Source organism: Vombatus ursinus, unplaced genomic scaffold (assembly GCF_900497805.2).
Source record: "Vombatus ursinus unplaced genomic scaffold, bare-nosed wombat genome assembly UNPS02014852.1, whole genome shotgun sequence".
Taxonomy (NCBI): Eukaryota; Metazoa; Chordata; class Mammalia; order Diprotodontia; family Vombatidae; genus Vombatus; species Vombatus ursinus.
This window is the reverse complement of record NW_020954630.1, coordinates 11,508,327-11,525,368: the sequence shown is the minus strand read 5'-3', so window position 1 is coordinate 11,525,368 and position 17,042 is coordinate 11,508,327. Positions and strand designations below refer to the sequence as shown.

The following is a 17,042-nucleotide window of genomic DNA, read 5'->3' as shown; positions in this document are numbered from 1 at the left end:
TCTCTCTCTCTCTCTCTCTCTCTCTCTCTCTCTCTCTCTCTCTCTTTCTCTCTTTCAAACTCTCATAGCTGCTGGGATACAAATGAACATAATGTTCCCTGGTGGGTGATACGAATACCAATTTTAATTTCTATCATCGTAAGTAAACTCTGGATGGAAAGACATATCCTCCATAGATTCACAGGCTTAAGATGACAACAAACCCATTATTCTTTTATTAAACATTACCCTAATCTCATATAGACTGCTGAGGAAGCCACCTTACCTGAGTTTCACTGTTACCCAGGCAATCTGAACTCATTCCTTGTAAAACTCTAGTTAGACTTATTTAAGTGATGGTTTGTCCATTAGAGAAGTCAGAGTGGGTGGTTTAAGGAAGGACCAAGAGGATTCTTCATCTGTGAGCAAAGAGGAGGGTGGAAGGAAGAAAGTGTGTTCTTTTAGCTCAGAGGGGAAACCTTAAGGGCAATTAGAGTCAAGTTGAATCTATGTACTTGCTTTTAGGTTTTAATTGCATGTCCATTGATGTGTGCTTCACCTTCAGGAATCAGTTTGCCAGCATTGTTACAAATGTAAATCATGATGAATGATGAACTTCATCTTGTGACATGACTATATCGATAGACTGGAAGATATTGAAGATTCTAACTTATTTGTCTTCGTTCTTGCCCTTTTCTCATAATGAGCAATTAAAAAGCCCACCACAAAACAGGCAGAATGAAATTTTCTAAATTCCCCACAAGTCCTTGTCCTCTCCCTCTCCCCTCTCTGCTCTTCCAACTGTTTATTTTGTTGTATCTATCTCTATGAAAGTACCCATCTTCTGCCACCAACACCCCCTGTCTTCAGTGCCTGGATGGATGGTTTAAAAAGCAAATCAAGTCTTGAAAAGAAAACTCTAGGCCCCTTTGCCCCTTTACCAATTTTAAGATATACCCTTTCCCCTTCTCCCTGACACTTCTTATAAACTGCTGCCATGCCCAATATCCTCATGGGGTCCACAAGGAGCTAGAAGTCAAGGCCGGCAGTTTCCCAATTGTCCCTTATAGAAAGGAAAAGTAGAGTCTAGAGGTATGGAGAGAAGGGGTGGAAGATGATATGGTGTAATAGTTGTATGACACTCCCCTTCACTTTACTGAAGAGCAAACCATTCCCAAGTGGTGGTAGCTCTGCTGCCAATGGATTATTTTTCCACTGGATAGTCAAGGTACTCTTGTGAGAACATTGATCTTTCATCTTATTTGAAGATCAGTAGTGTCGAGGCTAAATGAGAGGGGATTGTGGTAAAATTCTAGAGTAAGAAGCCATTCTTGAGATCCTCCCCAACTTCCACTTTCAGTGACCCTTCCTCCCCCACACACAGACACACAGACATTTTTTAATGTCCCAAGCTCCCCTCTATCCAGCATCAAGGACCCTTACAAGGCCCTAGCTGTTGAGTCCCTCCGACATGATCCTACTTTGTCCTGCCTTTTCCAGTGCACCATCGGATGATCTGCAGGCCTTTCTTGACATCTTCATAACGCTAAAAGTTACCTGCCCATATCCCATCCCCTTAGGGCCCTGTTAAGTGACTGACAAACACACTGGATTAATTCGTCCCTACCCAAGGCTAAGGACGACTTTTACTTTTACTCTGCACATCACATATTTTACCTTTCAACTGGAGTCATCAGAGGACAATCACCAAAGAGGTAACTGATGGTACAAGTGTAATGTTCTGTGATGGGCAAATGAGGAAGATGTTTTTGAGAAAGAGAGCTTTTCCACATCTTCAGTCTTATCACATTGAGAGCTTCGTCTGTCCTCCCCATGCCCTGGACCAGTATTCATTGTGTACTTCTTTATCAGATAAAATCGTTTTTCTAAAGATGATAGTGTCATCCCTGAGGAAAGAGTTCTTAGAATCTTGTGTGGGTTAAGACCAGAGAAATAAACAAAGCAGGAAGGAAGACAATCCTATGTGATTTGGTAGAAATACTTCTTTGGGGTATTGAACATGGAAATTTCACTAACAAACAGTCTGATCCACCTTTCAGAGGCATTCTCAGTGTTCAGACAACAGAAGCAAGGAATCAAAATTACTTACAAATCTTTCTTTTTGGGGCAGGTGAATTTTATCCTTTTCATTAGTATCATAAGAATTTTACTGCAGAAGTTAAGATCTCCAGATGTTGGAGGCAATGATCAGTCACAGTACAAGTGAGTATAAATACATATATCATATGTGTGTGTTTTGAAATCATATGAACAAATGCAAGGACAAAAAAAATTATCCATGGGGAGTTCCTTTCACACTAAGCTTCTATGACATAAAAATTGAGACTATCTCACCTGAAGCAAGGATCAGACTTACTTCACCAAGTCATAGGCATATTCAGCCTATTCAGAATCTTGCCAATGGAAGGTGTCAGTCCCCACATTTTACTGATGAGAAAACTGAGGCTCAGAGCAAGAGATAATAGACTCAATTCCTCTACCAAGTCTCAGAAGAAAGGAGGAGTGAACAAGTGATACCTAGTCACAATAACTGGGACCTCACTGGATTTTACATGCATGCATGCATATACACACATACATACATATACGTGTATACATGTTATGCATGTGTGTATATGTATCTTGTAGAGGAGATTATGTAGATATGTGTATGTATAAATATATCTACACACATGTTAATATGCTTGCATATATACATGACTGTACTAATTGATAATTTGCATGTGATCTAAATTAATCCCAGCAACCTTCCTCCACTTTTCAGCACACTGATTAAAAAAGGGAATTCCTGGGGCATACATTAAGAATAGAGAATGGATAGATCATATCTATCTGATTTTGAAAAGTGAAAAATTATTTGGGACAGAAGAACCCCTTCCTCAAATACTAGGGCAGTCATGTGGTATAATGGGAGGAAAGTACTAGATTGGGTGCCAAGACTTATATTCTAGTACCAACTTTGTCACAAATCATCTATGTGTCAAGTGATTAATAAGCCTCTTGGGCTCCAACTTTATATTTCAATCCTTTGCTTTGAATTAAATTAAAATGTTTGCCTTTGAGACCTCACTAGCAGGATGATGGGGGAAGAAGCTTAGAAACCTGGCAGGTGACAAAATAAAGCTGGTGCTCATAAACATTTTATGTGGCTATAGATGATCCACCAAGGGGATAAACCACATGTAGATTAGAGTTCAAGGTTTCCAAGCACCTGCCATGAGAGAACCAGAAAATCAGCAATGGTGATAAAACTCTGAAGTCACTCTAAAGTAATTAACACTGAGCTTAGTAACAGCGAGGAATTTCTAAATTTTTTGGACTCAGAAACGTGAGGCTGCCTTAATGCTACATTCAATCCCTCATTTCCTGCCCCCAACCAAAATGCCACCAGAAGTCAGAGTCTGAAATTCAGAGAATGGAAAGCCTCCCACTAGAAGAGTCATTATTTGGTATTGATAATGAAAAAGAGATGGTTCCTAATGAGTATGACTCAGACTATCAAACTGTGGGGGTGAAATTGGCTCCAAGGAAGAAAACAGATAAAGTTCTCTAAGAGAGTGAACTTGGATTTTTTCCCATTTTCCCAAGCTGGTGTAATTAAAAAAAAGTGGTGGGATATTTAGGGATTTTTTTCTCTTGGTCTAAATATTATTTTGAAAGCATAACCCCAAATCCTGAAGGCTGTGATAATCTCTAAAATGATATAAAGCCAGATTTGCAAAGAACTATCTAAGATCATTCCACTGAAGAAATTCTGTTAGGTCTGAAACTTGTGTGCATCCCATCCAGCAGAGTCGGCATATCAGAGGAAGAATAATGCCTTGCTGTCAGTTCATTGCTATGTCTGAGTCACAGCTCTGCCACTTGCTTACTAGATAGCCTCATGCAAGGTTTCTAACCTGTCCAAACTCTGGTTTTCTCCTTTGTCAAATGCCAATAATACCTGTCCTGCTTAACTCACATGGTTGTTGTAAAACTTGGATGGCATTAGGTATTTTCTTTTCTTTTTCAACACTTAGCACAGTGCATATTGTCTTCTACATAGTAAGTATTCAATAAATATTTGTAGGATGGATGGATAAATGCCTAATTAGATAGAAATAGAAAGGAGAAAAAATTATCCATTCCTTCTGCATCTTGGGCACATGGGCTGGTGCTTGTAAATATAACTGACAGGCTCAGAACAATGATTATTCTGCTAAAAGAAGAAATATATTTCTCCAAGTATTCTCATAATCTACATAGGCAAAGATCACCTTTATGTTGGGAGGTAATATAGCACAGTGATAAAAACCTGGACTCGGAGTCAGTAGGACCTGCATCCAGGTTCAGATTCTACCTCTGGCACATACCAGTTACCTGAATGTGGTTGTCGCTACCTCAGTGCCATAGGAAATTCTAAGGCAGTGGCAGGTGGCAAGTTACAGAGCCAGGTGCTAATTGGACACATTGCCACCCCATCTTCATGTTACAAATGGGGCAACTGAGTGAAGAAACTGAAGTAAAGAGAAATAAAGTGATTTCCTCAAGATTACATAGCCAATTAGTGTAAAAGTTAGACGAGATTCCTGGGCTTCTGTGGCTACCAGTCCCCAAGGTTAAATCAACCACATAGGTATTTCCTGAAGGTTCTGTTGAATTAACCGCAGAAGTATCCCCTGACCTGCAATTTTTCAATTTCTCCCTGTACTACACACCCCTTCAAGTGAGAATTCAGAAAAAGGAGAGATGACATTCAGCAGAAGGAATTGGGAAAGATTTTGTGGAGACTTTAAATAGGAAAGGTCCCATACTGGTCCTGCATTTTCCAACCTTCCAATTATTGTCTAGTTATTGAAAACCCCGAATGACTTCTTCACTGAGTGATGACCTGAGGCAATGAACTTTCCCAATCATGTCTTCACTGAAAAAGAGAAAAGCCTTCTTGGGTAGCAATCCACTGACAAAATTTCTCTTCATGCTACCACACAGCCAACTAAAGTCTATGATCAGTCAGTGACTTATTCTCTGAGCCTTGGAGAATGAGAAAAAGAAATAGAACTCAAGACATCAGATATATTTCAGTGTCATTAGTTCAGCTCAACATAATAGAGCTTAGGGACAAAAAAGGATGCATATTTTGTGTCCACATGTGAATCCCGGCTTCTTCCTGGTACTCAGAGAGTGGAAGGAGCAGACTGAGGATGCAGAAAAATTGTTATTGCCAAGAGACTGAGCGCAATTTATAAAATCACTGAATTTTTTTGTGAGGATGATTCATTACCCTCTGGGGCAAAAACAATAAGCCACAGTAAATTATACTATATACTACAAACAGCTTGAGTGGATTAAATGTGTTTCCCTTTAAGTCAGTCAGGTTGTGCTGAATGGGACCAGTAAAGATCGTGGGTTGTATGAGATGTATGGTCCCTTCCCCTAAGGAGAGTGATCATCCTCTAATAATCAGAGCTCTTAAGAGATGCTGTCCCTTAGCACTGGAACAGAATTCCAATCCATTTTACATAAGTGATCCCATACGAACACCAGGAAAATTCAATGCATTTCTTATTTTAGTTTTACACAGTTTGCTGCAACGCTGACAGTCTCAGGATAAACAATAACTTACATACACTCAAATTCCTGACCTTCCAAATTCCTCCTACATGCATAGGACATGGTTTTGAATGGGCTATGCTGAGCCTATTTCAATGAGTAAAGAACAGAGGAAAAAGTCACTGTACTCTATCCTACCTTATCCTACCATTAGAGAGGACAGTATCCTTGGAAAACATGTTCATGTTTGCAGCCAGGGAGAGAGTGATGGATAGGTAAGACCTAAAGATAGAACATGGATCCATGAAGCAAGGGCTAAATTTAAATTGTTTTACAGTCAAGGCAATGAATTTAGAAAGAAATGGCCAGTATAGGGTTCTCAGGACTCCTAGACATGGCTTTGGAGCTTCAGGGAAAACATAAATGTTGACATCCTGGTTGCCCTTTTAAGTTGAAATTTGATTTTTTGTAACTCTTGCGCAGCTTTACTGCTGACCTTTTCTTTTGGTCCATCCTATGAGCAAGGATAGACCCATGGATATCTTAGGAGAATGATGACTTTTATTTTAGAAACAAATTGTGATGCTAATAATAACAATTCACATTTCTGTGGTATTTCGAGTCAGCAGAGTACTTACCTCATAATAACTATGTGAAGTAGATAGTGGCCTTGTCATTATTTGTATTTTGTAGTTGAGGAAACTGAGGCTTAACCAAATTAACTGGGTTGCATAACAGTCACCCAGCCAGTAAATACTGGACCTGTTGCTGGATTTGGATTCAAATTCCAGTTCTGCTGCTAAGTCCCTATATAACACTGGGCAAGTCATAGCCATTCTATGAGTGCAACTTGACAAGAGAAACATGAAACAGTGGGTACATCTCGGCTCAAGCTTAGTCCCACACTTCCCATCTCTCTCCTCCACCATCAAAAAAAATGCAATATAAATTAACATAAAATGAAAGGGTTTTCTTTACTTTCAGAAGTGACTTTTTCATAGACAAAGGTCCGAAAAGGCATTTGCTATACAGGATTGTTTGTTGCCATATAAAATTCCATTAAATTAGATCAATAAAGCATTCTTTGTACAGACTGGCTGCCGGGAATAATAAGGATGATGGTGATAATGATAGCTCACATTTACATAGTGCTTTAATATTTACAAAGCTCTTATTGGAACTTGGAAATGGCTTTGGTACAAAGAACACTAATGGGATTACACTTGTATTACAGTTCTGCCCTTTATATCATAAGATCATAGATTTAGAACTGAGAAGGACCTTGTGGGTCATCTAGCCCAACTCCCTCATTTTATACAGGAAGGTCTGAGGTTCAGAGTTGTTAAATGGAACCATTCCTACAGTCCAAACAGCAGAGTCAGACTTGACCTGAAGCCCTTCACCTTCACCTGCAGCATTCTTTCCACTGCATCCCATTGCTTCTATAGGAGGCTACAATTTATTCCGAGTTCTAGGTGCCATGGCAAAGCATAGGAAAGCAGCATGGTAGAGTAGAAAGAATACCAACTCTAGATTCCAAAGACCTAGGTTTAAGTTCCATATCTGAGGCTTACTACCTAGGTGACATCGAGCAAGTCCTTCAACCTCCCTGAACTTCAGTTGCTTCACCTATAAAGTGAAGAGGCTGGACTCAATGGTCTCGGGGGTCCCTTCCAGCTCTGAATCTATGATCCTATGACTATATGATCTCTGAAAACCCTCCCACCTCCAGAACCATGACTGTATGACTTGCAAGTCCCTTCCAGCTCTGGTTCTATGAACCATAAACATAAGAGAATGGAGAATTATACCGTATATTATACTATCATTCACCAATAAAGTGGTGAGCTCCTTTTCAGACTTTTAATGCTTTTCCATGAGGTTCTCATATTCATCCACACAGGAGCATCACCAGGAAATACAATAATAGTAATTAAAATGTAGGCATTACCATTGTAGAGATGAGATACAGGAGGCCAGATAGTTCTAAATACCTCACCACCAATCACACAGAAACCAAGTCAGTTTGAAAACCTCAGTTTCTATCCACTGAACTCTGCTACCTCCCTAAAAGCCATAATTTATTCCATTCCATTTAATCCAAAAGCATTTACTATATCCCATTCTTATGCTAAGCACTGAAGATAGAAAGAAAAATATAAAATAGTCCCTGTTCTTATGGAGCTTATATTCTGTAGAGGGAGGAAAGAGTATGACAGGACATAACCAAATAAGGTGGCATAGTGGATAGAGCACTAGACTTGAAGTCAGGAAGACCTTGAATTCAAATCTAGCCTCAAACCCTTATAGTTGTGTGGCCCTGGGCAAGTCACATGTTTACCTCAGTTTCCTCATCTGTAAAAATGGATATAATAATAGCACCTCCCTCCCAAGGTTGTTGTGAGTATAAAATGAAATAATATTTGTGAAGCACTTTGCCAATCTTAACGGGCTCTATCAGTGCTAGCTATTATAAGGAACTCCAAAATGTATACAAATAAAAATTAACATGGAGATGGGACACTAACTAATATGTAGATCATGTAAGACTTCTTGTAGGAAGTAGAAACTGATCTGATCGTGGAAAGGAGTTAGAGATTCCAAGGAAAGGAGGTAAGAAAACTTTAGTGCCATCCCAGTGAACTGTTTGTGCATGGCCCTCAGAGCAGGGGCTGTAGGCCAGTTTGACCAGAGCATAGTATGTTTGAGGAGGGGTCATATGAAAATCAGTCTAGAAATTTAGGTAGGACCCTTATTGTAAGTACCAAATTAAGGGGTTTAATTTTTATCCCCAAAGTGCTAGAAAAACACTGAAGCTTCCAGAGCCAGGAAATTACATGGTTATAAATGTGCCTTGGGAAGACCAAATTTGGAAACTGTATTCAGGATGCATTGAAAAGAAAAAGAAACCTGCAGAGACAGCTAGCTAAACATCTTCTCTTTCCTTCTGATTTAGGAGACTCGCCAAGTCGACACTGCTGCTCATCCCTTTGTTTGGAGTTCACTACATGATTTTTGCTGTATTTCCTATTGGCATCTCCAGCAAATATCAAATACTGTTTGAATTATGTATCGGATCATTCCAGGTACTGTTATCCTCAGAGCCCCTTCTTTTCGTCAAAGTTTCTCATGTTTAGCCTCATAACCTCTGATGCCCTTTTCCTATTTGCAGGGCCTGGTTGTTGCAGTTCTGTACTGTTTTTTGAACAGTGAAGTAAGTCCTTTGCCTTTCTCTCAGGCTTTATGGGTAAAAATTTAACTTTCTCAGTTGGGTTCCTAAAATGTTTGCTCAATCATGCTCGAAATGCCCATCCATATCAAAAGGATCTGGCTTTTTTATTAAGAGTACCACATTGAAAATTGTTTTTTGTGGGTAATTGGGGAAAAATAAAATATTAAGTCATCAAAAAGATGCAAAAATACCGCTCTGGCTTCTACACACAAAAAATGGACTGTCTGGGAAGGAAAGAAGAGGGTATTTCAAAATAGATTCCACTTGCAAAGTTAGATGTTCCTTACTCTACAACTGCCATCTTGGTACTCCATATAACTCTCTCCTCATCTGAGTCATCTTCATCAAAGTCACATTCAGAAAACCCACACTGCCCTCCTTCTCCACCCCTGCCCCGAAAAGTCACATGCTCCTCCCCTTCAGTCACTGTAAAATGCTGTTACCAAAATAGTCTCCCTTACTACTTTCAACAGAGTCCGAAATGCCAGGTTGTCAGGCCCATGACAACAACAGGAAATTTCAAGCTGAAAATTAATTAGAGCCTGCATGCTTTTTAATAAGCATCTGTCCTCAGTTCACTGCAGCTGCTGTCACCTTGCTCCATCCTTTAATCAGATGAAATAGTGGAAATCAGCCTGTGGCTATTTAATATGCAAAAGTGAACGTGAGAAAGGAAGAGTTCAGTATTCTCAACAAGCAAAAGTGTTAGAGGCAGTAGGATTCAGGGTGGGCACCCTCTTTATCACCTGCATATACACAGGCTATACCCACACCCCAGGCTCCCAAGAATGATTACCTACCCATTGCACTTCTATCCCTTGGCTTTGACCACTCTACTGCCCCATCTAAAATATTCTCTGGCTCTTCATTTCTTTCCATCTGCCTACCCCATCAGCACCATTTGTCATTTCCCATTGTATCTCTGACAGAGCTCTAGTATGTTTTCCATCAGCATCCTGTCTGACAACATACTTTGCATTTGAACCTGAGTCTTCTTACCCTAAATTCAACACTTTTTCAACAGCATGATGTAGTTGAAAAAGTGTTGCCTTTAGAGTTAAAGGACCCAGGTTCAAATTCTGCTACTTATGGGGCAGTGAGGTGGTACAATGGATATAGAGAGCTGTGTCTAGAGTCAGGAAGACCTGAAGTCAAATCTAGCTTCAGATGCTTATTGGCTGCTTGACCGAGGGCAAATCACTTAACCTCTGTTTGCCTCAGTTTCTCCATTTGCAAAATGAGGAAAATACTGGCACCTGCTTCCCAGGGTTATTGTAAGGCACAAATGAGATAACTGTAAAGCATTTAGCACAAAGTTTGGTTTGGAATAAGCTCTATATAAATGTTAGCTATGATAATGGTGGTGTGACCTTGGGCAAATAACAAAACCCTTATCTCTAAAATGATAGGGTTGGACTTTTGAGGGCCCTTCCAACTAAATGGGCCTTAGTACCTTACATTCAGGAAACAATCCCTCAGTTCCACTTTGGCTAACCTGCAGACTTTTAATTCATTTAAAGCCTATTCCCAATTATCACTCCTGATACAGGAAAATTGACCTGACCTATCTGAAAACACAAATGATAAACATAAGGTTTGCTTTCTAAAATACTGCTTTATATCCAACTTAAAGATTTTAAATGTAAATTAACCATCTCATCTAATCTTCCTTTGTATGAATGGCCTAGCACCTACTCATTTTTCTTTTTGGTCAGTTGTTTCAGTCGTGTCTGACTCTTCGACACTTCATGACCCCATTTGGGATTTTCTTGGCAGATACTGAAGTGGTTTGCCATTTCTTACTCCAGCTCATTTGCAGATGAAGAAACTAAGGCAAACTGGGTGAAGTGACTTGTCCAAGGTCAAATAGCTAGTGAGTATCTAAGGCCAGACTTGAACTCACCAAGAGGAGTCTTTCGAATTTCTGGTCCAGCGCTCTATCCATGGTGCCACTTGATACTTTCAAGGATCTCCCTCAATTCCAGTGACTAAAAGCTTTGACCCTCACATAGTTTTTCACTCTCTTGTCAGAGAAGAGTCTCTGCCCACTTCCTTCTATTTGCTTTTTCTTTCCCATCACTTCATTTTTCTGGTTCAGAATCTTAGAGTTGGAAGGGAACTCAGAGATCATCTAGTCCAACTCATCTCTGAACAAGAATCTTCCCCACAATACACCAAAAGAGTGGTCCCCTAAAAAAATTAAAAAATTAAAAATAAATTAAAAAATTAAAAAATTAAATAAAACAGTGATCCTCTAGCCTTTGAATCCTCTTCTGAGGCAAGAGGTCCTGGAGCTCTGACCTGGAACAACCCATTAAACTTTTCCACAGCCTTGGATTGTTGGCAAATTTTTTTTCTGTGTAGCCAAAATCTGCCTCCATGAAGCTTTTACCTATTGTTCCCTTCTAGGGTCAAGAAAAATAAGTCTAATCCAGCAGTGTGGTAGTAAATGTTAACAACCAGCTCTCCAAAAAAAAAAAAAAAGATACACTCACACACACACACATACGAACATACACAATGTAATCAAGTTTAATCTGCATTATTAACATTTTTCCATTATTTTCTTAGGTCTAGACACTCAACAAAATAATAAATCAAGCATTGAGGTATAACGCTTGCTGATATCCAAGATATAAATGCTCACACTGAAAATTTAATTATCAGTTTGATTTGACCTGGTTCCAGCACACCCCTGGGTGCTAATCCCCCTTTCATATAAAGGCAGCTAGGTAGCATAGTGAGTGGATAGAGTACCAGGCCTGGAATCAGGAGGACGCATCTTCCTGAGTTAAAATCTGACCTCAGACATTTACTAGCTGTGTGGCACTTCACACTATTTGCTTCCGTTCTGAATTGGAGAAGGAAATGGCAAAACAATCCAGTATCTCAGGCAAGAAAACCCCAAATGGGGTCACAAAGGGCTGGACACAACTGAAACGACTCAACAAGGACAGCAAATGGCATAGTAGATAGAGAACTGGACCAAGACTTAAGACTGGAGTTTAAATCTGGCTCCAGACCCTTACTAGCCATGCGACACCAGATAGAATCATTTAACCTCTATTTGCTTTAGTTTATTCAACTATAAAAGGGGGTAATAATAGCATCTACATCTCCAGCTGGTTGTGAGATTCAATTGTGACAATATTTGGAAAGTGCTTAGCACAGCCCCTGGTACCTGGGTAGGTGCTATATAAATACTTATCGTCTTCCCTTCCCCTCTTCCATGACAGCCCTTTACAAGCTTTCAAGTCAGTTATCATGTCCCATCCTTTAATCTTCTCTTTCATTTACTTCTACCAGGCCATTACTGTCCTGATTGTGAACATGGGGAAAGCTGGGACTGCAATGAGTCTTGCCTTGAATGTAGGGGTTAAACCAAGAAACAAAGTCTTCTTTAATGATCACCTTGGGCTCACACTTTTCAGGGACACACATACAACAAGGTGAAGTTCTATTTATAGATCTAGAAGCATCCTGAGAAGCCACCTGGTCCATCTATTTTATAGATAAGGAAATTGTGGCCCGGGGAGGTTAAATTATTTACACAAAGTCACATGCAACAGAGGTAGGATTTGAAGCCAGATCCTCTGACCGCAGTTGGGGCTCTTTCCCCCAAACTCACTCTTCCTTTCATCAATCCATCAACAAGCATCCATAGCATCTATTATGTTCTAGGCACTGTGGTAGATGCAGGAAATGAGAAGACACAAATAAACGAGGTAGCTTCTGCCCTCAAAGAACTTGCATTCTAGAGGGAGAGACAGCATGTATCTGTACAAGCCCACACAAACTAAACACGAGGTCATTTTTGACTTGTCCATCCCTTTTCCACTCCTTCCCCACAGGTGCAATTTGAGCTAAAGAGAAAATGGCGAAGCTTATGCCTGAACCAGTCCATGAGCCGGGATTATAGGCTGCACAGCTCTTCCATCTCTCGCAATGGCTCTGAAAGCATCCTACATTTTCATCGGAATTCCCGAGCCCACTCCTTCCTGCAGACTGAAACCACAGTGATATGAGCAACAACGTCCAGCTGCCCATATTTGCTAAAAAAGCTCCATGAAAGACTGTATCCCATGCAGCCAAATGTGGTATATTTCTCAGCTCTGCTTTGTGTGCTTTCGCTTCCCCTCCCCATCTCCATGTCTGGAACGGCCTAGTTCTGCAAGCTCAGCCCTGTACACTTTGAGCTTTAACATAGTTCTACTCACATTGCACTCTCATGTGATGTTTATCACGTATCTGGATCCGAAAGCTAATTATGGCTAAATTGTAGTATTTAAGTTTGTTTGTTTTTTTAAAGAGCTTCAGACCTAGAATGTATGTGCATTTGGGATCTTTGATAATGTGCCCATTATCAAGGAGAAAAGAGAAGGGATGGAGGTGATTCATGAGATAAAAAGGTCAAAGTTGTTCAACTACAGCAAGAGGGGTCAAGGAGCTAGATCCTGCCCTGTGAAGCACAGCTCATGGTGGTCTCCCACTGACCCCAGTGAGGACTTCATCAACCTCTCTGCTCGAGCCTTTAAGTTAAGCATGGAGACAAGGGACCCTTCACCTATGAGAAATCCTGGTTGGATTCAGACCTACCTCAATGAAATCCGTGCCCTACAAGAAGGCATTACTCTCTAGCATACAAGGCAGCTATGACAACTTATTCATGGTGTCTGGCTTTTAGATGATGATATACCCCATGGCTAATATCAAAATGAACCTTAAAAAAGGCAAAACCATCAAACAGCTCAAACTTCACTTTCGGCCCCCATTCTCAACTCACAGGGGACCTTCACTTACCCCTTGCCTCCTTATCACTCACTCAGAGCCCTGGCTATCTGGGTATCCCCACTATGGAATCTCTCCAGGCTTTTCTCCTCCTAAGCAGTACCCAGTATCCCAGACTTCTCTCTCTCCCCTCTCTTCAACAAAATTAATTTATCCTTTGACTCACCCCCAAATGGTTTTTCTCTCAGCTAGAAAATTAATCTAATCAACTAATTCTCACTAAAGTATTAATGACTAAAAAGTACTTAAAGTACTGCCAGTCTTGTATTTATTTTTTAAACAGGGGTTTCTAACTCCTCCTCTCCCATTAAATATTTAATGGTGGGGTTTTAGGCATTGTAACAGGCAGGTAGATAAGATATTTAGAGTCTAGGGGAGTGAAAGTCCTCCTCATATCATATACCACATAGGCATCTTCATACTTTGCCTATGTAAGAAGTCAACTGCAGCCTAAATACTCAACCTAAATGTGAAGTTATAGGCCACATCCCAGTAACCAGAATAAAAATGAAGGCAATATCAAAGGAACAAAGAAGGAAACTAAACAGGTGGTAATGGGGGAGGAGATACTTTGAACCCCTCTGTCACATTTCAAAATTGCTTTTTAAGTGGAGAATTATTAGAACAGTGCACAAAGAGGGGAGTTGTCCACAGTTTCATTTTATAAATACTGTACTTGCAATCAGCAGTCAGAACTTCTGGGTTCTAGAGGAATTGGGGGTTTCTGACCTGAAAGAAATAGCATAGAGCAGCCCCAGTAGGAAGGGTAGACACTGTAAAGGGCACCCTTGTTTATGCTATATGGGTGGCATCCCTGTCTTTGAAGGCCTTATCACACACAATGAAATCTGACAAGTCTTGCCCAAGGTTCTGTGGTGGCCTTACAGTTCTTGGTTTGTTTTTAGAAGAAAAAAATTGCTTTGTACAGAGGTGAAAGCAAGAGTTCTCGACCTGTCAAGACTCCTGGGGAGGCCCATGGATTGATTTCAAAGGGTCTGCGAACTTGGATTGGGAAAAAAAATCTATCTTTATTTTCATTAACCTCTAACTGAAAGTTAGCATTTCCTTCAATTCTTTACAAAACATTATTCTGAGAAGGGATCATAAGTTTTAGCAGATTGCCTAAGGGGTCCATAACACAAAAAATGTTTAAAAAAAAAAAGAAACAAGCCTCCTGGGTTAGAAAGTTTACAGTGAAAAAAAAAACAGTGACAGAGTGATAAGCAAGTCACTTAATAAGATGGGAGAATGCAGGGCAAGTGAATGAGCCAATTCCTGTCTTTCCTTCCAAAGGCTTTCTGAATCTCACTAATACTATGACCACCACCATGATTATGCACTCAACTTTGCTAGGTAACCTGAATTCTGCCAGTCCCCCAACCTAGTCCTTCAGAAAGCACCCATCCCAAAGTTCATAACCACATGCAAACAAAACCCTTAAATCATAGTTTGAAAACCATGAAATTGGGGGGGTGGAGCTAAGATGGCCGAGGGAAAGCAGTGACTTGCTAGAGCTCTCCCCCAAACACCTATAAAAAATGGCTCTAAACACATTCTAAAGCAGCAGAACCCACAAAAAAAAACAGAGTAAAACAAATTTCCAGCCCAGGACAACCTGGATGGCTGATTGGAAAGGTATATTGTGCCAGGCTAGGAGAGGAGCGCAGTTTGGCATGGGTGCACAGGCCGCAGAGACCCTGGAGCAGGCCTCAGAGGGCTGAATCGCGGGCAGCTGTGGCGGTTTCCAGACTTCTCAACCCAGGAACACCAGAGACAACTTAGAAGGTCAGTGGGAAAAGTCTGTGACTGTGGTGAGAGAAGAAGCTAGGTCTCAGCCACAAGTCCAGAGTGTGCCCTGAGCTTCAGGCCCACAGACCGAGGGGGAATCGAGTGGCTGACCAGAGGGGGATTGCAATGATCTCTTTGCCAGGGCTAAGGCAGAAATCTCTTGCTTTGCCCATGCTTAGATCTGAGTCACAGTTCTGAGGGGCGGTCCTGAGGCGAGGAAGAGCACTGGCGAGAAGGAGCACTGGCATGGTGGAGCTTGTTGTGGCAGTGGAGAGGAGGAAACACCTCTCCCCTTATCATACCACCTTGGAAGAACTGACACTTTTCAGGTGCCTAGAAGTAGCTCTGAAAACAGCTGTACAAACCCCCGAAGCTTGGGACAGTACATTCTCCACATTGGAAGCAGACTCTTACTTTAACAAAGAGTTTAAAACTCAAGCAATTGGTTGGGATCATGAGCAAGCAGCACAAAAAGAGTCAGACTATATTATCTTACTTTGGTGACAAAGAAGATCAAAACATACAACCAGAAGAAGACAACAAAGTCAAAGCTCCTATATCCAAAACTTCCAAGAAAAATATCAATCAGTCCCAGGCCTTGGAAGAGCTCAAAAGGGATTTTGAGAAGCAAGTAAGAGAAGTAGAGGAAAAACTGGGAAGAGAAATGAGAGTGATGCAAGAAAATCATGAAAAGCAAGTTAACAGCTTGCTAAAGGAGACCCAAAAAAATACTGAAGAAAATAACACCTTAAAAAATAGCCTAACCCAAATGACAAAAGAGGTCCAAAAAGCCAATGAAGAGAAGAATGCCCTAAAGAGCAAAATTGGCCAAATGGAAAAGGAAGTCCAAAAGATTACTGAAGAAAATACTTCCTTAAAAATTAGAATAGAGCAATTGGAAGCTAGTGACTTTATGAGAAATCAAGACACTATAAAACAAATCCAAAAGAATGAAAAATTAGAAACCAAAGTGAAATATCTCATTGGAAAAACAACTGACCTGGAAAATAGATCCAGGAGAGAGAATTTAAAAATTATTGGACTATTTGAAAGCCATGATCAAAAAAAGAGCCTAGACATCATCTTTCAAGAAATTATCAAGGAAAACTGCCTTGATATTTTAGAACCAGAGGGCAAAATAGAAATTGAAAGAATCCACCGATCTCCTCCTGAAAGAGATCCCCAAAGGAAAACTCCTAGGAATATTGTAGCCAAATTCAAGAGTTCCCAGGTCAAGGAGAAAATATTACAAGCAGCCAGAAAGAAACAATTCAAGTATTGTGGAAACACAATCAGGATAACACAAGATTTAGTTGCTTCTACATTAAGGGATCGCAGGGCATGAATATAATATTCCGGAGGGCAAAGGAGATAGGATTACAACCAAGAATCACCTACCCAGCAAAACTGAGTGTAATTCTTCAGGGGAAAAAATGGTCATTCAGTGAAATAGAGGACTTTCAAGCATTCTTGATGAAAAGACCAGAGCTGAATAGAAAATTTGACTTTCCAATACAAGACTCAAGTGGAACATGAAGAGGTAAACAGGAAAGAGAAATCATAAGAGACTTATTAAGGTTGAACTGTTTACATTCCTGCATGGAAAGATGATATTTGTAACTCATGAGACCTTTGTCAGTATTAGGGTAGTTGGAGGGAACAAAATTATATGAAAACCACGAAATTGTATTAAGACTGTCTC

The 17,042-nt window shown here is 40.3% G+C and overlaps 1 protein-coding gene across 1 annotated transcript in view; it reads left to right on the top strand.

Annotated features, from left to right (window-relative positions):
- VIPR2 (vasoactive intestinal peptide receptor 2) overlaps positions 1-15,089 on the top strand; it is a 144,730-nt gene extending 129,641 nt beyond the window's left edge. The window contains exons 9-13 of the mRNA XM_027841043.1: positions 69-138; positions 2,111-2,202; positions 8,489-8,618; positions 8,705-8,746; positions 12,616-15,089. Of these exons, the coding sequence (XP_027696844.1) occupies positions 69-138; positions 2,111-2,202; positions 8,489-8,618; positions 8,705-8,746; positions 12,616-12,789 (508 nt within the window). The 3' untranslated portion in view covers positions 12,790-15,089. The remainder of the gene's footprint in view (positions 1-68; positions 139-2,110; positions 2,203-8,488; positions 8,619-8,704; positions 8,747-12,615) is intronic.
- Positions 15,090-17,042: the final 1,953 nt, after the last annotated feature.